At 38.3% G+C, this 21077-nt stretch overlaps 2 protein-coding genes across 7 annotated transcripts in view; one reads left to right on the top strand and one right to left on the bottom strand.

Moving 5' to 3' along the window:
- The window catches only part of LOC101938928 (protein eyes shut homolog), a 616724-nt gene extending 608487 nt beyond the window's left edge, over positions 1-8237 (top strand). Inside the window, exon 19 of the mRNA XM_065587927.1 lies at positions 568-8237. Coding sequence (XP_065443999.1) covers positions 568-1760 — 1193 coding nt within the window. The 3' untranslated portion in view covers positions 1761-8237. The remainder of the gene's footprint in view (positions 1-567) is intronic.
- PHF3 (PHD finger protein 3) overlaps positions 5192-21077 on the bottom strand; it is a 71788-nt gene continuing 55902 nt past the window's right edge. For all 6 annotated transcript variants that reach the window (XM_005300171.5, XM_005300172.4, XM_065587926.1 and 3 more), the window contains 5 exons: positions 20230-20425; positions 16495-16642; positions 13866-13955; positions 12797-12992; positions 5192-8239 (listed from right to left, as the gene is read on the bottom strand). In XM_005300171.5, coding sequence (XP_005300228.1) covers positions 6039-8239; positions 12797-12992; positions 13866-13955; positions 16495-16642; positions 20230-20425 — 2831 coding nt within the window. In that variant the 3' untranslated portion in view covers positions 5192-6038. The remainder of the gene's footprint in view (positions 8240-12796; positions 12993-13865; positions 13956-16494; positions 16643-20229; positions 20426-21077) is intronic.

The following is a 21077-nucleotide window of genomic DNA, read 5'->3' as shown; positions in this document are numbered from 1 at the left end:
TAGCACATGCACAATCTGGTTGCAGACAGGAAGGGATAAGGCACGTTCAGTCAGTGAAGACAGAATCTTCAGGGAATTTAGCTTCTAAATTCTAGCAAGCCTCTGCTGAGCACTTTTAAATTGAAATTTTTCTGGGACTTATAACTTGGCCACATTTGGACAGTTTTTCAGGGACTGCACAACACATATTGTGGATATGAGGGCAATCTTTCCAATCTCCCCTTCCACCTTGCCAAATTTCAAATCCCTGCTCCAAAGTGTGGCAACAGAGCTTCTCAAGCAGTTGTAAGACTTTAACACAGGCCAAAAATAAAATAATAATAATAATACATTTTCCCTAATCTCATTCTCAGAAATAGCTGAAGTACATTATTAAAAAAAAATGCTGACAGAGGCACACACCCAACATGGAAAATTTCAGCTTGAATGGTTTGAGTCTGGTAAAGTTACAAGAAATTGAAAAGAGGGTATTAAAATGAAGTGTCAGGACACCTTAACTATATGAGTTGCTACCTAAACCATCTCAAAGTAAAATCTATTTGACATCAAGTTAATTTATCTCCACAGGTGACTTTCTATGTATATCCTTAGTAAATGGATTTGTACAACTACGCTACAGCCTTGGCGACAAGATAGTCATCTTACAGTCTCTTCAAAACGTATGTACAAATGGAAGTACATGGCATTTCCTTGAAGCAGGAAGAGTAGGTAATGAAGGTTACCTGGATCTGGATGGCATCAACATTACCCAGAAAGCCAGTGCTGGAATGACTGCCCTCGACATAAACACAGATTTCTATGTCGGAGGAGTGTCATCCTTAAATCTTGTCAATTCAATGGCAATAGAGAATGAACCCATAGGTTTCAGTGGGTGTATACGAGAAATTATTATAAACCACAGAGAACTAAAACTCACTGAGGCAGACCCTAAAGATGGTTCCAATGTAGGTGACTGTGATGGAACTGTTTGCGGGTACACAGTGTGCAAAAATAATGGTAAATGTCAAGTTCAAAACTCAGGCTTTTCTTGCTTATGTCCTCAACCCTGGACAGGGAACACATGTGAACAATCTGTTTACTGTTCACAGAATGTGTGTCTGCACCAGGCTCTTTGTATTCCTGATCCCATTTTATTTTCATACAGTTGTGCATGTACACTAGGATGGTCAGGTAGATACTGTGACAATGAAATCTCATTTTCTACAGCAAAATTTGCAGGTAATTCATACATCAAATACATGGATCCTCATTATGGAAAGAGAGACCTCAGATTTACCAGTGTATCTCTAAATTTTACTACTAGTCAGAGTGAAGGCTTAATTTTATGGATGGGAAAAGCTGAAAATGAAGACAATGATTTCCTTGCATTTGGTCTTACTAATGGGACCTTGAAAGTTGTGGTTAATCTTGGAGAAAAAATCTCTGTCCCTTTAATTCACAGTAAACATTCCCTTTGTTGCAAGAGATGGCATTTTGTCACCATAGCTCAAAACCAGACTTCTATTAAAGTGTACCTTGATGAATATCTGGTTCTCTTTGAAGATATTGATCCACAAAGAAAATACATTGCTCTAAACTATGGAGGCATTTGCTATTTTGGGGGGTTTGAACTTGGCAGAAAAGTAAACATAGTCACTTCAGGGCTTTTTAGTCAGGAGCTAGTTGGTAAAATTAAAGATGTTGTACTCTTTCAAGATTCTAAAACAATCCAATTAATTAAGGCAGAAGGCTACAATGTTTATGATGGAGATAGGGATTAACTGAAAAAAATTAGGGATAAAAACCCCCACATGAACAGATGAGTAGGTTTATGCTCCACTCTGTCTACTGGCTAGTAATATTAGAAAGACTCCTTTTTAGTAATATGCTTAGTAGTATTACGCACATGCTGTAACTACTTGCTTGCTACTATAAACTACCTAACTTTTTATATGGTTGGGTGAATAGCACAGATGAAAAATGGTCAAATTTACTTATGCTACTAATCTCATTTCTAGATACTGTTTTGAAAACAGGAAACTTTGATTTTATAGATTTATTTTGCGTGAGACAGTTTTGTACTCTGAAAGTGAGTTTACAAGAAGAACTGCCCTGAGAAATGTTTAAATTACTCCCTCCTTTCCAGTTTCTTTAGCCCAGCATTCTCAAGTACACTGTATTAGTAAAGAAATAGAAAGGCAGACATCAGAAACCAGTTCTCAGGGAGGGTGATGGAGTACAGGTTGCCTAGTTTTACCTGGAATTCCTGGAAACCAACTGGCAATAGTATACAAAAAATTAACTACATTTGCCTGAGTTTTATTTACACACACACAAATCTGTCTACTACTGTCATCCAGAATTCAGTACTTTTCCCATTTATTTTAATACCAAAAAGTTTATTCAAGTCTTAGTTTCTCTTACAAATTGCCTGTAAAGCATGAAAAAGTCAGCATTTGTGGAATAACTTCATGCATGCACAGCATTTCATAGGAAAACACTAGAGTTTTCCTTCAGTGTAGGTTGAGATTTTCCAAGATGTCTAGGGGATATAGCCACACATCTCCCATTGAAGTTCAATCCTCGTGTCAACTTAAAACCTCAACCATAGATAAAACCCCAAAGTAAACAAGTTTAATTCATTTTGCAAATGCCTAGTTATCATTACTTTAATGATCAGTACTTTAATCAACAAGAAATAAAACAGATACTTGTGTTATATTTAATGTGCTCAGTTATGATATGGCCTCCAATGCCATTTAAATTTTTAATTTCAATCAACTGCTATTAATTTACTGTATAAATAAAATGTTTACATCAAAACAAAAGTGGTGGATTTCTACCTTCTTCCCTTTTATTACAGCTCAGGATCAAGCTCTCTTCTCATATTAGAAATTAACTATATATATATACACACACACACACACACATATATACACACACTGTACTCAACTGCAGAGAAGAGAAATTACATGGATTTATTTCAAGATACAAATCCAGCTACTCAACAAGAATCATATAAGTAAAAGGCTGGATGCCTTCTAAGGAGACAATATAAATAATTTAAATCTATCTGAAGTACCCAGTGACAGGCCAAATTTCCAGGCCCATTTCAGGATACATATAAAGCAGCAATGTCTCCCCTATTCATCAAACTATTTCTTAAATATTAAGGGACAACAGTCAATACTCTGGGACAGACACTTGCTTGGTCCACTTCTTTATGCTGCTCAGGCAATGCAAAGGGAGCGGAAACTGCTCACAAGTCCTTTGCTGGGGATTTCTCCAGTGTAAGGTTGTCCTCAATGAGCACAGAGGTTCCTATGCCTCACACTTCCCAGTAGAGATATCAGAAATAGAGAGAAGAGTAGCTGAAGAATATTGCTTTCCAGCTACCCCCCAATGGACTGTTGCCATTTAGCAAGTTAAAGAAGCCTACTAGGATAACTGGAGCCAAGAAACAGGGAGGAGTAACAGGTATATTAGGGAGGTTATTGGTTCTCAGCTATTCCTCTTTCCCAGGCTCTCTCTTGGTGGGAGGGGAAGGGAGCCATCTATCCTGCTCTCTGCCCCAAGTCTCCCACAGCCTAGCAGCTAGCCAGACAATGGAGTAACCAGTTACTCTCTCCCCTTCTCCCACCATGTGATGCAGCAGGGGAACAGTTAACAGCTGCTCACAGCACTCCCAGCTCACACCTGAGGAACTCCCATGGCTACATGGAGAATATGGGAGGCAAACTGGGGAGGCAGCACCCTATACTACCACTCTATAGTGATGAGACGTATTCAAACACTTCAGTTTAGAACTGAAGGGCAGGACTCTGGGAACAGATTTCCCAGTCATCATCAACTAAAAATGTTCTTAATACAGGTGTCTTTGAAAGCCACAATTGAGAGCTACACGGTGGATACCACTGTTACCCTATATCCACTCACCAAGTTTTTGAAAATGTGATGCAGCATGGGCCAAGCTATCATGTTCACAAATTACCTTTTCAAGCAAACCATCTTAACATAATTAGGCATGCTAATTTTTTAAAGGGTAGCAGTTCAGTTTTACTGGTACTGAATTATTTTTATGATACAAACAGAATATGAGGTGGCTTGTGAGTACCAGCAGATTGGGAAGAAGACTACTAATAGGCAGATTAAAAGAAAGCCTATACAACAGACATCTAGTACAGATATTGAAATTATTTAAATCTTAATCCCATAAACAAAGTCACCACTTTAAATCAGAATATAAATCTAATAAACACAAAACATTACCTACTTCAAAATGAATATAAAGGAATGGTACTATGCATATAGACCCCCAAAGGAAAAGGATATTTAAACTTAGATTTCTTGGCCGAGAGAACCCAATTTGTTGAAATGCAAAGCAACACCACAATGCTTGCAATTTATTACCACCCATGGAATTAATAGCCCAACCACCACTTCAATTATTGAACCAATTTTGAACAGAATGATTTGAGTCCTGTAGTCCATAGGCCATGTAGGATTTTTAAATTAAGGTTTTAAATATGGCTTTCAGTTCCTAATTTAGTTGAGAAATTATTTTGTGAAACTTGAGAGCTATTGGCCTAGGAATAATTATACAATAAAAGCTACCACCACCTTTATTTGGTATAAAACATTTTTAATTTTAACCTTATTTAATTTGGCTGTAAAGCTATGTGCAATGTCTGCAAATAAGAAGCTACTTTTAAATATATGACCAATTTAAAAAGTTAACAATTATTGTCTTTTAATCACAAATCTGTTATTGGAAAGAAGAGGTTTATTCTACACCAAAGTGCAAAAAGCTGTGTTCATAGGTAAGGCAATGTATTCAAACTTCTTTATACACAATATTCTTAAGTAAAAATAATTAGACCAAATACTGCAAAATAGTATGATGGACAGAATAATGTAATGGTAGAATATTTGTTTTTCAAAAGCAGATTCAACAAAATGAGCAATATATTGTTTTTGTTTTTTTTTTTTGAAAGTATAAGAGTAATATTTTGGTTTAAAAAAAAGTATCAGTGGATGCCAGTCACCATAAAATCTGAACTGCTCTGTTTATTAAAAGCCCTGACATGGTCAAAAAAAAAAAAAAAAATCACTCGTCATTAAGTGTAAAGCAAAGCTACAAGAGTCATTCTACATCTTGTTTGTTGTATTGTTTAGTCTACTGCTTCATACCTATGAAATCAAACACACAAAGTATGTGAGAAAGTTTTATCATTTTTAGAATCAAAATATCCCTTAAAATATTTACATTTTACAGTAAAAAGGATAGCAAAACACAAGATAATGTACAAGCTTAGGTATTCAAGTTTTTGAAGCATGAAAAATTATGGGAAAATTAACTGACTAGTAACAAATCAAAGTTTAAAGAATATAGTTTAAAAATGTTATTAAAACAAGTGCAGTTTAAAGCAATAACATTTGGACAGCTCAGCCTTCTAATTTCTGGTCACAAACTGCTTCAGATGCTTGGGAAATACTTGATTACTACTGGAAATAATGCTGAATTCTTTTATTGTATTACTGAATCATTAAAAAAACTTCACACTACTCAACGTATGTTGTATTTTGTGTTGTAATGTATGAGGGATACTAAGACTCTGCTACAGTCCTCAAAAACAGTGCAATTTAAAAACAAGGCTATTATGTGAAATTCATTTTTAAATTTACTGGAGCATCTTAAAACAGAAGAGAGCACAAATTACCAAAGGCAGCAACTATAATGCATACTTGACTAAAGCCAACTTCATCAACTAAGAAATTTCTAAGCCTTTATTGCATATTAATAAAAGAAATCTTTAAAATTTTGAATATACAGCAATGTAAAATTCTGAAAAATATTAAACTATTTCTAGGGATAGTCGGTATAATGTAAAAGAAGATGAGTATTGGTACACAGCTTTGTACCAAAACACAGACTTGTTTTTGCAAAACACCAACAATGAATAAAAAAAGATGGCACAATCCTAGCAGGCATTTTTACAAAACTTTAGGACACAACTAACAATTATTTAAATAGGATTTTGAAAGACTGCCTGCTCTTTTTACCTTTTGCTTTTAGCTCTGTCATTGTGGTCCCTGTCTTTGTGATGTCTGTCTCTGTTCTTTTCACTTTCTCGTTCTCTATGTCTCTCCCTACTTTTCTCCCTCTCTTTATCCTTTTCATGAGAATGTTCTTCACTTTTAGGTTTATCTATCTTTTTTTCTGGATTTCTACTCTCCCTAGAGGATTTTCCATCAGATCCCCTATCACTATGTGAAAGTCGTAACCTCTCTTTGTCTCTATGTCCTTCCTCTCTGCTTTTTTTCTCCCTCTCTTTTTCCTGGTTTCTGTCTTTCCGTCTATTCCTTTCAGAATCCTGTTCCCAGTATTTTTCACTGTTGCACTCTTTTTCATGTCTGTCTTTCTTTTGGTGGTGGGATTCACTATAAAACCTTTGTCTATGCTGATCACTTTTTCCCCTACTGAACCCTCTCTCTAAATGTTGTTCTTGTCTGCCCCAAGGGTCACTATGGCGTCTTTCTGGTCTCTTATTGTCTTTACTCTGATAAAAGTTTTCTGGCCCTGGAAATCTTGATTGTTTATGAGCCAGCGATGGCCCTTGCGCAATGGGTCCAACATAATGTGGTGGCTGACCTGATAAATGAACAACAGGTGGCCATGGCATCATAGGATTTTGAGCGAAACCAAAACCTGGAGGAGGAAGAAGTGGAGGTGGTAGATGAGGAGGAAATCCAAACATGGGGCTGTTCTGGGGGGGGAAGTTAGGAGGTGAAAGTGTTTGAAACTGAAATCCAGGTAGATTAGATTTAAGATGCTGAAAATTGTGCTGCTGAGGTCTAACTGGTGAGAAGTTTCCACTCATAACTGGGCTGGGGACTTTGGAAGTGAATTCAGAATGAGAAGAATTTTCTTTTTCAAAATGAGATGAGGTTATTGCTGGTCCTCTTCTAAATGAGTGCACTGTTTCAATATTTTTCATCGGTGTATCTTCCTGTAACTGTTTTGTCTCTTCCATTTGTGAAGCACATACATTATCTGTTTTAGTTGGAGCCGAGGTACACTGCATCTCAGATGTCTGACTACCACTTTGATACACGTTTAAGCCCTTTTCTCCCGACTGTTTATTTTCCATCTCCATTTGCTCACTTCCAGAGATGTCTGATTGTATATTTTGTCTTTCTTCATTTCTGTTAGTGTCCCCTTCCTTATTTTCTGAAGCATTAATCTGTTGGCTTCGTCCAGCTGCTTGTCTTGGGTCCCTTTTAAGATTAATAAACTGTGGAGATTTGGAAGTATTAGCAATTATACTTTCAGCAGAACCTATGTTAACATTGTTATCACCACTTGCTTTACCTGCATTTGATGAGGAAGAAGAGAAGCTAGAATTTGTGGTCCTTTTGCTTTCTTGCAAAACATTCTCTGTGTCATACAGCTGCCACTTTGGATCATTTTCTTTACACTCCTCAGTTTCCTTGCTCTGTGATTGAACAGATAAGTTTGTTAAAAATGCTTCTGTAGAAACATCTGGTGGTTTTCCCTTAAGACTTAAACTTATCAGAGTTCCTACAGTTCCTGCAGAACATGAGGTCCCTGCAACTGGTGTGTCCATTGTTACTGTAACATCAGTGGATTCTTGTGAATCATCTAGTCTAGTCTTAGTTTCTATAGCTTCATCAGCAGTTTCTTCAGCAATATTCATTTTTTCTTCTTTTAAGCTTGTTTGTTCAGCAAATAAAGGCATTTCTTGACTAGCACACTGGTCCACCACTGACTGATGGTGTTCATATATCTGTCCTGTAGTACCCAAAAGACTTTGAAGAATATCATCTACAGGCAGTGGTTTATTTGCTAGTTCAAGAGTAGAAGACTGATTTTCCCATCCAACAAGAACTCCAGGAAGAAATCTCAGTGGCTTTGGTGGCTCATGTTTGATGCTTTCTACTACAGGTTCAATAACTGCTGGCATTTCTTCTGTATTAGATTGTTGAGGCTTATTTCTCTGCTTATGTAACACAGCTGTGAAGGAATTAAAAAAATCATTTTCTTCCTCCTCTTCTTCTACTACTACTTCAGTACTAGAGACATCAGGCTTGCTCGATTTGCTTTTTTTTTCCGGAGGCAAGTTACTCGGGGCATTTTCAGGGATTTCATCCACAACGCTAGTGCTAGCACTAATCTGTCTCTTCATTTTTTGACGAATTATCAAACCCAACAACAGATTCGGTCGATGTATTTCAATCCCTGCATAAAATCATAAAAGCAATTAATAAATGAAATACATTTATCTGGAGACAATCATTTTAATAAAAGGATAACTTATCATATGTCTATAGTATTCTTTGGGTCCCATCAGCCCCCCTCACCCAAAAGAGCTGTTCTATGTGAAAAATCAGTTACACTTCTTCACGCTTCTTAAACGATGTAGCAAGGACTGCTTCCCAGTATGCTCTCTCCTGTATCTAAAGGTACTGTGTGTTTCAAAGGCATAAGGCAACCAGACAGCTGGCTCAAGCAGTGCACCTCATTTTCATGCCATTGCCTCATAGGAGGCAAATTCTGCCCATCAGGTAGTTTGTTTGGGATAACTTAGGTTCCCTTAAAAATGTGGGTCTCCTTTTAGCAATCTGAGTCAAACATATGGGCAATGATAATGCAAGCTTACCATCAACTCTGCACAACAATGCACCATATTAAAACATAGCAAAAGGTTTAATTTCGGATATTTTTAAATATACCTAAAATGAGCATAAGTAAACTTGATATCCAGAAGGACTGGCTTAAATATAGGTAATGGCTATCCTACAATCAAAACACAAACACTGTCAATCTCTTGCCCTCATATTTAAATGAATTTAGCCCAGGGAAATCCTTCAAAAATAAAAATGAACAACACTCAAATATCTTGGCCTAGATCCCCAGCCCTACTACAGCAGAAAGGGGACATAAAATCCACCTTAACTAGTTACTTGGGTTCCCCCCAATTCAAAGTAGAGGTAATCTTTTGGTGGCACAAACTCCCCTTTCCAGGGCTCCAGCATAATCAGAATGGCCAAGCAAAAGCAGGTATGGTTGGAGCATCAGTGTTTTCATTAAGAAGAAAACTGAATATAAAAATAGCATAACAAATACATAATTTTTCAAAGGATCAATGTCAAGGTTGTTCAGCCTAAAATAAAAAACAGCTCTACACAAAAATGTCTTACCATAAAGAATATATGTATATATTTTTAGGTTGGCTAAGCCTTGCTACTATGTAAATAAGTAAAAATTTCAAATGCCTGACTTGGAATGCAAAATCTAAGTATACAGCTTGTCATTCTGTAACTTATGTTCATGTATACAAGTGCTAACTGTGATTTTTTAGCATAGAATTTCTCACAAGTTTCACTTAAATAATAATGATTCAATTGAGGTTTATTCAGATTTTTGCATGTGTAGGGATTCACAATTTTAACTTCCAGAAGAAGTGAAACAAATAGACCTTAAAGGGAAGAGTGCCAGCTGTTCTACTGAACATTCTATGCCCAACAATCATTTCCCCAAATGGGAACAGAGAATCATAGAATCGTAGGACTAGAATGGACCTCGAGAGGTCTTTTAGTTCAGTGCCCTGAACTCACGGCAGGACTAAGTATTATCTAGACCATCCCTGACAGGTGTTTGTCTAACCTGCTCTTAAAAAGCTCCAATGACAGTGATTCCATATCTTCCCTAGGCAATTTATTCCAGTGCTTAACTACCTTGATAGTTAGGAAGTTTTTCCTAATGTCCAATCTAAACCTCCCTTGCTGTAATTTAAGCCCATTGCTTCTTGTCCTATCCTCAAAGGTTAAAGAGAAAAAAAAATTCTCCCTCCTCCTTGTAAAAACCTTTTATGTACTTGAAAACTTATGTCCCCACTCAGTCTTCTCTTCTCCAGACTAAACAAACCCATCTTTTTAATCTTTCCTCACAGGTCATGTTTTCTCGACCTTTAATCATTTTTGCTGCTTTCCTCTGGACTTTTCCAATGTGTCCACATCTTTCCTAAAATGTGGTGCCCAGAACTGGCCATAATACTCCCAGTGAGGCCTTATCAGCACAGAGTAAAGCAGAAGAATTACTTATCACATCATGCTTACAACACTCCTGCTAATACTTCCCAGAATTATGTTTGCCTTTTTTTTTTTTTTGGCAACTCCTCACTCTCAATTAGCTTGTGATCCACTGGGACCCCTAGATCACTTTCTGCAGTACTCCTTCCTAGGCAGTCATTTCCCATTTTGTGTGTGCACAAGTGATTGTTCCCTTCTAAGTGGAGTACTTTGCATTTGTCCTTACTAAATTTCATCCTATTTACTTCAGACTATTTCTCCAGTTTGTCCAGATCAGTTTGAATTTGAATCCTATCCTCCAAAGCACTTGCAACCTCTCCTAGCTCGGTATCATCCACAAACTTTATAAGCGTACTCTCTCTGCCGTTATCTAAGTAATTGATGAAGATATTAAACAGAACCAAACCCAGCACTGATTCCTGCAGGACCCCATTCAATATGCCCTTCCAGCTGGACTGTGAATCACTGATGAATATTCTCTAGGAACAGTTTTCCAACCAGTTATGCACGCACCTTGTAGTAGTTCCATCTAGGTTGTATTTCCCTAGTTTGTTTATGAGAAGGGCACGTGAGACAGTAACTAAAGTCAAGATAGACCACATCTATCACTTTCCCCCCTATCCACAAGGTTTGTTACCCTGTCAAAGAAAGCTACTAGGTTGGTATGACACGATTTGTTCTTGACAAATCCATGCTGATTGTTACCTATCACCTTATTATGTTCTAGATGTTTGCAAAATGCTTAATTATTTGCTCCATTACCTTTCCAGGTATTGAAGTTAAACTGACTAGTCTGTAATTTCCCGGGTTGTCCTTATTTCTCTTTTTATAGATTGGCACTAAAGTTGCCCTTTTACAGTCCTCTGGAATCTATCCCATCTTCCATTAGTTTTCAAAAATAATCACTAATGGCTCAGATATCGCCTCAGTCAGCTCCTTGAGTATTCTAAGATGTATTTCATCAGGCCCTGCCAACTTGAAGACACTTATCTAAGTAATTTTTAACTTGTTCTTTCCCTATTTTAGCCTCAGATCCTACCTTATTTTCACTGGCGTTCACTATATTAGATGTCCAATCGCTACTAACCTTTTTGGTGAAAACAAACAAAAAAGTCATTTAGCACTTCTGCCATTTCCACATTTTGTGTTATTGTTTCCCCCCCCACACATTGAGTAATGGGCCTACCCTGTCCTTGGTCTTCCTCTTGCTTCTAATGTTTTCTTGTTACCTTTTATGTCTCTAGCTAGTTTAATGTTATTCTGTGCCTGGGCCTCTCTAATTCTGTCCCTACATGCTTGTGTTGTTTGTTTATATTCATCCATTATAATTTAGCCTAGTTTCCACTTTTTGTAGGTCTCTTATTGAGCTTCAGATCACTGAAGATAACCTGGTTAAGCCACAATGGTCTCTTGCCATACATCCTATCTTTCGTACACAATGGGATAGTTTGCTCTTGTGCCCTTAATAATGTCTCTTTGAACAACTGTCAATTCTCTTGAACTGTTTTTCCCCTTAGACCTCCTTCCCATGGGATCCTACCTACCAACTCCCTGAGTTTGCTGAAGGCTGCCTTCTTGAAATCCATTGTCTTTATTGCACTGTTTTCCCTGCTACCATTCCTTAGAATCATGAATTCTATCATTTCAAATGATCACTTTCACTCAAGATGACTTCCACTTTCAAATTGTCAACCAGTTCCTCCCTATTTGTCAAAATCAAATTTAGAACAGCCTCTCCCCTAGGAGCTTTCTCCACCTTCTGAAATAAAAAATGGTCTCCAATATATTCCAAGAACTTATTGGATAATCTGTGCCCTGCTGTGTTATTTTCCCAACATATGTAGCTGAAGTCCCACATTACCACCAAGTCCTGTGCTTTGGATGATTTTGTTACGATTTTTTTTTTTAAAGCCTCATCCACCTCTTGTTCTACCATGACATCACCCTTATTTTTTACCCATTTTATCCTTATCCAGAGACTTTCAACAAGACTTTCAACAGACCACCACTGCAGTGGACCTGGGCACCAAAGGTGCACATATAGGTGAGTTTTCTTCCCCACAATCCAGAACTCTCAGTATCTATAAAAGCTGCCCCAGACTCACACTACTGCTGGCCCCAAGCAGGACCAAGGAACCAGAGACATGACTTCACAATGCCTACACATTATGGGTTCACTTCTTCAAGCTGCACTTCCCTCACCTAAAGCCTTTGTCTAAACAAGAAACTAGCCCTGGTTTAACTAAAAAGGGTTTTTGACTCAATTTAAGGTTTATCTACATGAGAACATCCACGAAAATAAATCAGTGAATGTGAATAAACCTCTTCCAGAAGTCACTTGCATCACTCTATTCACTGAGCTGTACTAAATATCAGACTCTCTCTCACCTTTCCCTCTATCCCCTGCCACCTGGCAATGTATGTTAAACATGAATCACAAGACATTTTTTGGATTAAATATTTAAACACATTAATCCAAATAATTTTATGGGTTGGAAACTGGTTTCCAGTCTGTTACAAAAGATTCTCATAATACCAGGACGATCAGTAATGTTTTATTCAAATAAGATGTGCAATACTCAGTTTGCTCAAAAACACTGTTGTAACTTAAAACGTTAAACTTTAATTTTCAGGTACATTTCGTATTCCATTCACGGGGGAGGTGCTACTATATGTAAATTTCCAAGATCTCTATTGTACTTACCAGGTCCATCAAAAGGTACAAGATGATGTGGAATTTTGTCTGAGGCACCTAAAGGGATAAGATACAAATCCTTCACTTGCTTCATGTTATTGGCAGCTACACCATAACGCTTCCTGCTGCTGAAGTATGCAAACAGCAAAGCATAGGAAATTTGATCCTCTTCAGTTACCGGGGTGAAGCGAACTACACAAATTTCCTGTTTAAAAAGGGAAAAAAGAAGTGTTTACAATTTTTTTTTTAAGTAAATTTTAATAGTGCTTGGTCTTCAAGTAAATATACAATCCACAGAAAAGGGGAAACAACTGACTAGAAAAAGGAGGAGATGACAAAATACAGTAGAGAGACAGAAGAGTAGGAGACAGCAGAAGAAAGTCTCTCTGAAGCATTAAGAGAAAACAGAATGAGAAGCTTCCAGAAAAAAAAATTACTGATTGTACATGACAAAAAATTAAAATATTTTCTCTGTCTGCTGATTCTTGTATACCAGCTTTTTCAGAAGGCATGCCAAATTTTGAATATTTCAAATTTTATTCTACCAACCCTCCTTAGGAATATGTATTCTGCACTATTTTTAGTGTTTAAGATATATCATTAATTGCTACAGTGGAAAGGCAAGAACCCTAACACCAGGTATGGGAAAGGGGAAGGAGAGGGAGGAACTCCTTGTGTTTTCTCGCACACAAGGGCAAATCAGAACCACCTGACTAATGTCTGTATTGACTTCAGCTGGGTGAAAACTGGAGAGAGGGGAACGGAGGAGTGACAAGCCAGAAATTAACAGTAGGAAGAAGGGATAAGATACACTATCAACTCCAAACCCCAGGTCCCAACAAAAATATCAACTACCCTCAAATTGGATTATTTATATTTAAACATCACAGTAGAAATGGCTCTTCAAGAGGGATTTGAGCAGTGAGAGGATAGCAGCCTCATGTATCAGTTTTTGCTGTGTACATAAAGTCATACTATTTTCAACAGAGAACTGTTTGAAAACATTATATATACACAATATTGACACTGCAGCAGACAGTTAAAGTCTTCTAATTTAAAGTATAAGTTTCTTCCTTACCTTGGTTCCTGAAGCTTTTATTTTTTCTACATACTCCCAAACAGTGTGAGGTGATATCCTGCCACCTACTTGGATACTATCTGGCAAGTCCTGTCAGAAAATCAGATATATAATTTGAACCCACTGTATCTACTGAAATAGATTTCAAAATAATAGAGGAACTTGACTCCTAAACACTTATATTACATAGGATTTAGTTTATCAGCAGACGTTATGCCACTTCAGGAAAACAAACTAGTTTGCATTAAACCATGGAGTTGGGTTTTTCAATATAAAATCAATAATGTGTAATGGAATCCACAGTACCTCTTGCACACTTCTACACCTGTAATTATACATCACTAACAAAAGGTATAAATAAAAGATTTTCAGTAGGGCTGTCGATTAATCGCAGTTAACTCACACGATTAACTCAAAAAAATTAATCGCAGTTTTAATCACACTGTTAAACAACAGAATACCAATTTAAATTTATTAAATATTTTCATATATATTGTATTCTGTGTTCTAATTCAAATAAAAGTGTATATTTTTATTATAAATATTTGTACTGTAAAAATGATAAACAAAAGAAACAGTATTTTTTAATTCACCTCATACAAGTACTATAGTGCAACCTCTTTGTCGTGAAAGTGCAACTTACAATTGTAGAATTTTTTTGTTACGTAACTGCACTTAAAAACAAAACAATGTAAAACTTCAGAGCCTACAAGTCCACTCAGTACTACTTCTTGTTCAGCCAATCGCTAAGACAAACAGGCTTGTTTACATTTACAGGAGATAATGCTGCCCTCTTCTTATTTACGTCACCAGAAAAGCGAGAACAGGCATTTGCATGGCACTTTTGTAGCCAGCACTGCAAAGTATTTACATGCTAGATATGCTAAATATCCGTATGCCCCTTCATGCTTCAGCCACCATTCCAAAGGACATGCTTCCATGCTGATGACGCTCATTAAAAAAATAATGCATTAATTAAATTTGTGACTGAACTCCTTGGGGAAGAATTCTGTCCTCTGCTGTTTTACCCACATTCTGCCATATGTTGCATATTATAAGCCGTCTCAGATGATGACCCAGAATGTGGTATTCATTCTAAGAACAATTTCACTGCAGATTTGACAAAATGCAAAGAAGGTACCAATGTGCGATTTCTAAAGATAGCTACAGCACTCAACTCAAGGCTTAAGAATCTGAAGTGCCTTTCAAAATATGAGAGGGACGAAATGAGGAGTATGCTTTCAGAAGTCTCAACCTTCTCCTGGTGGCATCTGACTTAGATAATGAAAACAAACATGAAAAAATAATTGTTTGAAACTGAGACACAGGAGTCTCCATAAACCGTGTAGGGGTTTTATAACATATCTTCCTATAATGCTAAAGTGTATTGCATGCTTTGCACTGCACTAAGTAAATGTAATCATGGTAACAGAGAATCTAACTCTGATTATAAAGCTGAAAAGGGTACTGTGTCTGATTCACCTTGCACAAATATAGAGCATTGTGATACCTTTGATCATATTTTTATTCCCAAAGATTACTGTTATAAACATTTTATAACCCCATCATCATCTTCCCTGTCTCAGACTGTGAAGAGAATATAACAATGAAAAATGACAAAACTTAATCTATAAAAAGGTACAAAAAAATCAATTTATATTATGATATAAGAATTCAGACCATAATTGCAGAAGGACTTATAATAAAGGATGCAGTTTATGTTATACAAATTGTGATTGCCCGCATGCTCAGCAGGAACCACAGTGGGCACTCTTCCTCCATATAACAAGGTTTTTGCTTGCTTAAAGAAAAATTTGTTTCATGTAAAACTGACCTAGCACTTCCTCACCAGAACATGAACACCACTGAGGCTGTTCTTTCAAAGGCCAGTTTTGTCTTGCCTCTTTCCTGCACTCTGCAGAGAGAGTGATGTACGTTATGGAGAAGAAGAAAGGGCACCAAAGCAAGGTAAGGATAGTTTAATCTTCACAAGAGCAGCCTTGGAAGTGTTATTGCTCAGATTGGTATGGCAATCATTTTAATAGACAGTTCACATAAGTTTAAAATTTAAGGAAAAACAAATGTATGCTTAGCAAACATATCTTAACATGTCTAGTTGATTCTTCAATCCTCTGATTATTCGGGTTCACTTGCTTTGGTTGGCTTTACAACTACCCCTATATTTGGAAAGGTATTTCAAGAAACACAAAATAGGAGAGGAATGTCCTTAAACACTCCAAAAAAGCTTACATCTTGGTTAGAGAGACCAGACAGCAAGTGTGAAAAATCGGAACAGGGGGTGGGGGGTAATAGGAGCCTATATAAGAGAAAGACCCAAAAATCAGGACTGTCCCTATAAAATCGGGACATCTGGTCACCCTAATCTTGGTAAACCATGGGATCCTTTGAGGCAAGCTTAAGTATACTTACTGTTAAATAAATAAATACTTATCTAAGTCAATCTGCCAGTACAGTATTTAACATAATGATCAGACTTCACTTTTCATCTCAGTACAACTATGATCCCTTTATTTGATCCCAAATAAGTGACAAAGCAAATGAATAAATAGTTTAAATTAAATTTTCATTCTTCATGGTAAATATAAATGTTTGAACAAACATACAGTACCTCAGTTAAATACTCAAAAGAGCCAGAGACTGGGTAGGCCTTGATAACAAACTTTGCTACAGAAGGCATATTGATAAAACCTTTCCAGATGAAGTTCAGTCGAGCCAGGAACAGAGTTTCACTTTCAACAGTACCAGGCGTCTCTGATCTAAAGAAAACGGGTTTAAAAAAAAAATAATGACTAGACTGTGCCCCTTATAAATATATGTGATCAGGAAAATTAGTACAATGCTTGAAATCCACCTCACTAAAAGTAGCTATATGAAAGTAAGATCTGTAGCATCCTTAGAATCATAGGGCTAGAAGGGACCAAAAGGGTCATTAAGTCTGTCATGGGGTATTGAATTTTCAGTTATTTTGTTGAGGAACTTGTGTAGTTGATCATAAGGGAAAGGGGTAGACAGCCAGATTTTTGAGCTTCTAGTGCAGTTTCTAAAAATGACACGAAGGGTTGTCAGGTAATATATAATACCTTATTTTGCCAGTCTCTCTTCTAAGGCTACTCAATTTCTCCAGATTGAGAAGATATTTAGCGGAGAGCTACAAGTGTACCTTCACAGGTTTTTTTCAAACTTATTTTTTAAACTTTGTCCATTTGCCACTCCCCATCCTTATCATCACACCCCTTTTCTGCATCACACCATCTGTCCTTCCCCGTCCTTTCTCTCCACTGACATTTCCCCATCCCGGTATCCTCTCCCTTCTACAGTTTTTATCAGCTCTACCTGATCCTCTCCTTCTCCATCCCAATCTCCACCCCAGCACACACAAAGATCCCAAATCCACACCCTCCTCTTTATCTCTGGTGACATTTGCTCAACCCCCACCCTCTCTTTATTCCCACCGCCTCTACCTCCCACAACCAGCCCCACCCCTCTCAATTCACCATTCCTAACCTCACACACATCCCCTTCGTTCCCCACTCTCCTTCTTTCACTTTCTCTGGGGCGTCCGCTCCATCTTTAAAAAGATCAGAGCCATCCACAATCAGAACCATCTATTAATATATTGCTCCTGCCCACTTCTGGCTCAAAGAGACCTGGTTCCCTTCATCTGACTCTACTTTGCAGCTGCCCTCTCTCACAGAAGCCTCTCCTCTCACGTTCTCCTCCCTGAATCTGACAGTGGTGGGGGCGTTCAGCTTCTCCTCTCCAAGTCCCGCCAATTCTAACCCCTCCCCCTCCTGTCACTTCTCATGGCCTAATCTTTTGAAGAGCACTGACTCCTCTCCTCCTCCATGTTGCTGTCACCTACTATCAGCCCAAATCCTCCCCATCGGCCTTTCACTCTGATTTCAACTCCTGGCTCGCTCTCTACTATCTTAAAAAAAAAAGCCCACCCTTGACCTCATTTGCCTCTCTAACTACTGCACCCTCTCCCTTCTATCTCTAAGCTCACTAAATGTTCTGTTACAATCACTGTCTGGAGTTCTCCTCCTCCAATTTAATTCCCAGATCCTCTATAATTTGGCTTCCACTCTCACTAAAGTCTATTAATGACCTCTTCATACCCAAATCTCAGAACCAGTACTCCGTCCGCATTCTCCTTGACCTGGTCAGCTGCTTTTGATGCAGCTGATCATATTCTTTTCCTTGAAATCTTGTCCTTTCTTGGCTTCCATGACTCTGTCCTCTCATAATTCTCCTACCTACACATCACATTCACCACTTTTGCTGACCAACTCCACCTCCATTAAATTATATAAATGCCCAACATGTACAGTAACACTATTCACACCACATTCCTCACCACTGCACTAGAACACAAACTCTTAATTCCAACCTTAGCAGCATCAACATACATGTCTTCTAAGCATCCCTGCACTGGTGAACTGTACAATGCATTATTTTCCAATGAGAAAATGTAAGGATGGAGTTAAGGTTTGTAATCACTGCAACCTATGCAATGTTATTATTTATACAAGAGTATATCATGTTTTACAGAGAGACAGCGCATGCCTAACAAAAAAATTACAACCTCATCTATGCACAAATGCATGAATTATAAATAGCCACATAAAGTTAAAGTAAACTAATCAGAGATAATGCTAGCGATGAAGAAATCTGTAAACAATAGAATCTCAAACCCGACAAACTAATCTCAATCAAACAAAATCCTGAGGGCCTGATTTTCAAAGGTGCAGAGCATCCTCAAAACCCCTTACATTAACTAAAGCTTCAGGTAATCAGCATTTCTGAAAATTATGCCCTGAATGAATGCACTCAAAAATATTAACACACTTAGGCTTTATTTGATTAGGAGAGGTTAGGGTCAATGGGCACCCCCAGATCCTCTAAATTAGGGACTTTCAACAAGAGAATCCCCATCTGATCATTACTGTCAGGAGAGAGAGACAGACATGGGGGGGAGGAGGGAGAGAGGAGGAGGAACTATCTCCAGGACAGCTAGAATCCCCATATTTAGCTTTATACATCAAAAGTAGAAACCAAGCCATATTTAGTTTTATATATCAAAACCAATGCAATCTTTAACAAAGAACTTTACCTTTACACTTTGCCATGTCATTTATAGGCATGTTCTGTATCCATCATCAGAAAATGTATGGTGGATCAATTTAATGAATAAAGATAAAGAATATGGGAAATTGAAGTTCAGATTCTTTGAAGGTTGGAAAGGGAGATTTCATTGAAAATTCTCAAAGAAACGGACACCACTTTTGGAAAATTGCATTTTTCCTATTATTTTGAAATATTTTAGAACTGCAACTGGTCTGTCAAAGTAATGCCACTTTACACTAGAAGAAGTACAAAAAGCCAGTTACTTAAAGAAGCATTTAGACAGTTTGATCACTGTTATGGGGTGTACCAGACCCTCTTAGGCCACCTGCTGGAGGCCTCCTGGCCCTGTCACACCCCACTCCAGAAAAGGGCAGTGGACAGGGTCCTCCAAGCTGCCTAGAGTGGCTATGTGGGACACAGACAATCAGAAAGGGGCTGCAGGGAGCAGCCAATCAGGATCCAACCATCTAGTATAAGAGCTGCAGGGCCAGAGTGAGTTCAGTTCCCTGCTGGAGCTGGATGGGCATGAATGGAGTGTGGCTGGCTGAGGGAGCTGCAAGATCTCCGACAGGACAGTGCTGGCAGAAGCCAGGGAGAGCGAGAAAGAGCTCCAGGTTGGTTGCGGGGACTCCATCGGGACAAAGCCCTGAAGTAATGGTGAAGAAGGTGCAGGGCCGCAGGGAAGTGGCCCGGGTGAATTAGAGCAGTGGTGCAGCTTAAAGGGACATGGCAGACAGCTGCTATATACAGGGTCCCTGGGCTGGGACCCAAAGTAGTGTGCAGGACTGGGTCCCTCCCACCCCCATTAGCCACTGGGGGAAGTGGCCTGGATTTTGAGGCACCTCAGAAGGGGAACTGAACTCTTTAGTGGCCCAGCAAAAGACCCTGGGGCCTGAACCGCCCAGGCAGGGTGAGGACATTGCTTCCCAGGAGAAGTCCTGCAATACGGCTCAATACCAAGGCTGAGATCACTGACTACAGGACTAATTAAAGACCTAAGCCCAAGGAGGGCCACAAGGAGAGAAAATGAAGACCAACACACACTTGACTAGGGGGTGCTCGCGAGAGGTGAGTGTGCCCCACTAGTCACATAGCCTTCTCTATTTATAACTCATCATATTTCAAGTTTTTACTTACATTACTTAAATTAATCTTAGCTTGACCGAACAATCATAAGGTTTTTTTTATACAGATATCACAAGAAGTTTATTGTTACCTTGGGATAGATGAGAATGCTGGCTTTGACAATTCTTGTTTATCGTCTTCTAATAATTCAGAGGCTAAAATATTTGACGTTGCAGAAAGTGCATCTGCTATGTTTTCTGCTTCATTGTCTGACTGTTTACGTGCAACTCCTACAGACACTTTCACATTTTTTGCAGAAAGGTCATCAGTAGGTGGTGCCATTCGACCTTGAGAAAGGGAATTAAAAAAATTATTTTCTACTAATAAAGAATTGGTCTTTATCTGAAAATAGGGAAAAGATACCAAACACCATCAAAGCTGGAAGAACTAAAGAAAAGCTAGAGCAGCAACGAGAGAGGCACAGTTCCTATGGGAGCTCCTTCATTGACCATGCCGCCCTATCAACTTTCATACTGTCTGTAGGCCTTGCTGGACCATGACTAACCAAAGTCCGGAGGTGAACCAGTTCAGGACTTGACAGAATACCAGCTAACCGAGTAAGCGCATTCCTGACCTGCAAGGATGGTACAGGAGCACACAGACCCCTCATAAAATAAGGAGGGAATGACAGGATAATAGATGAGGATATTTTGTTCAAACTATAGGGTACAAATACAAGGATGGTCACTAATAACATATGGAATGTAAAACATAACTTGTTTGTATCAATGTATAAAAGGAGGAGCAGCTTTGCATCAGTGTAGCAGACAACACTATATTCACTGTGACGTTACCTTGTCACCGGCACATATGCGTTAAGTGTCCCTGTGACCCACTGGACAGGGTGCTAATATTGTGCTTTGCTGACAATAAACCTAGCCAAGCCTTCATCATGAAGCCAAGCCTGTGGTCTTTATTTATGAGTAACATCGAGGTATG

Source organism: Chrysemys picta, chromosome 3, assembly GCF_011386835.1.
Source record: "Chrysemys picta bellii isolate R12L10 chromosome 3, ASM1138683v2, whole genome shotgun sequence".
NCBI lineage: Eukaryota > Metazoa > Chordata > Testudines > Emydidae > Chrysemys > Chrysemys picta.
This window is presented reverse-complemented; position numbering and strand designations above follow the sequence as displayed.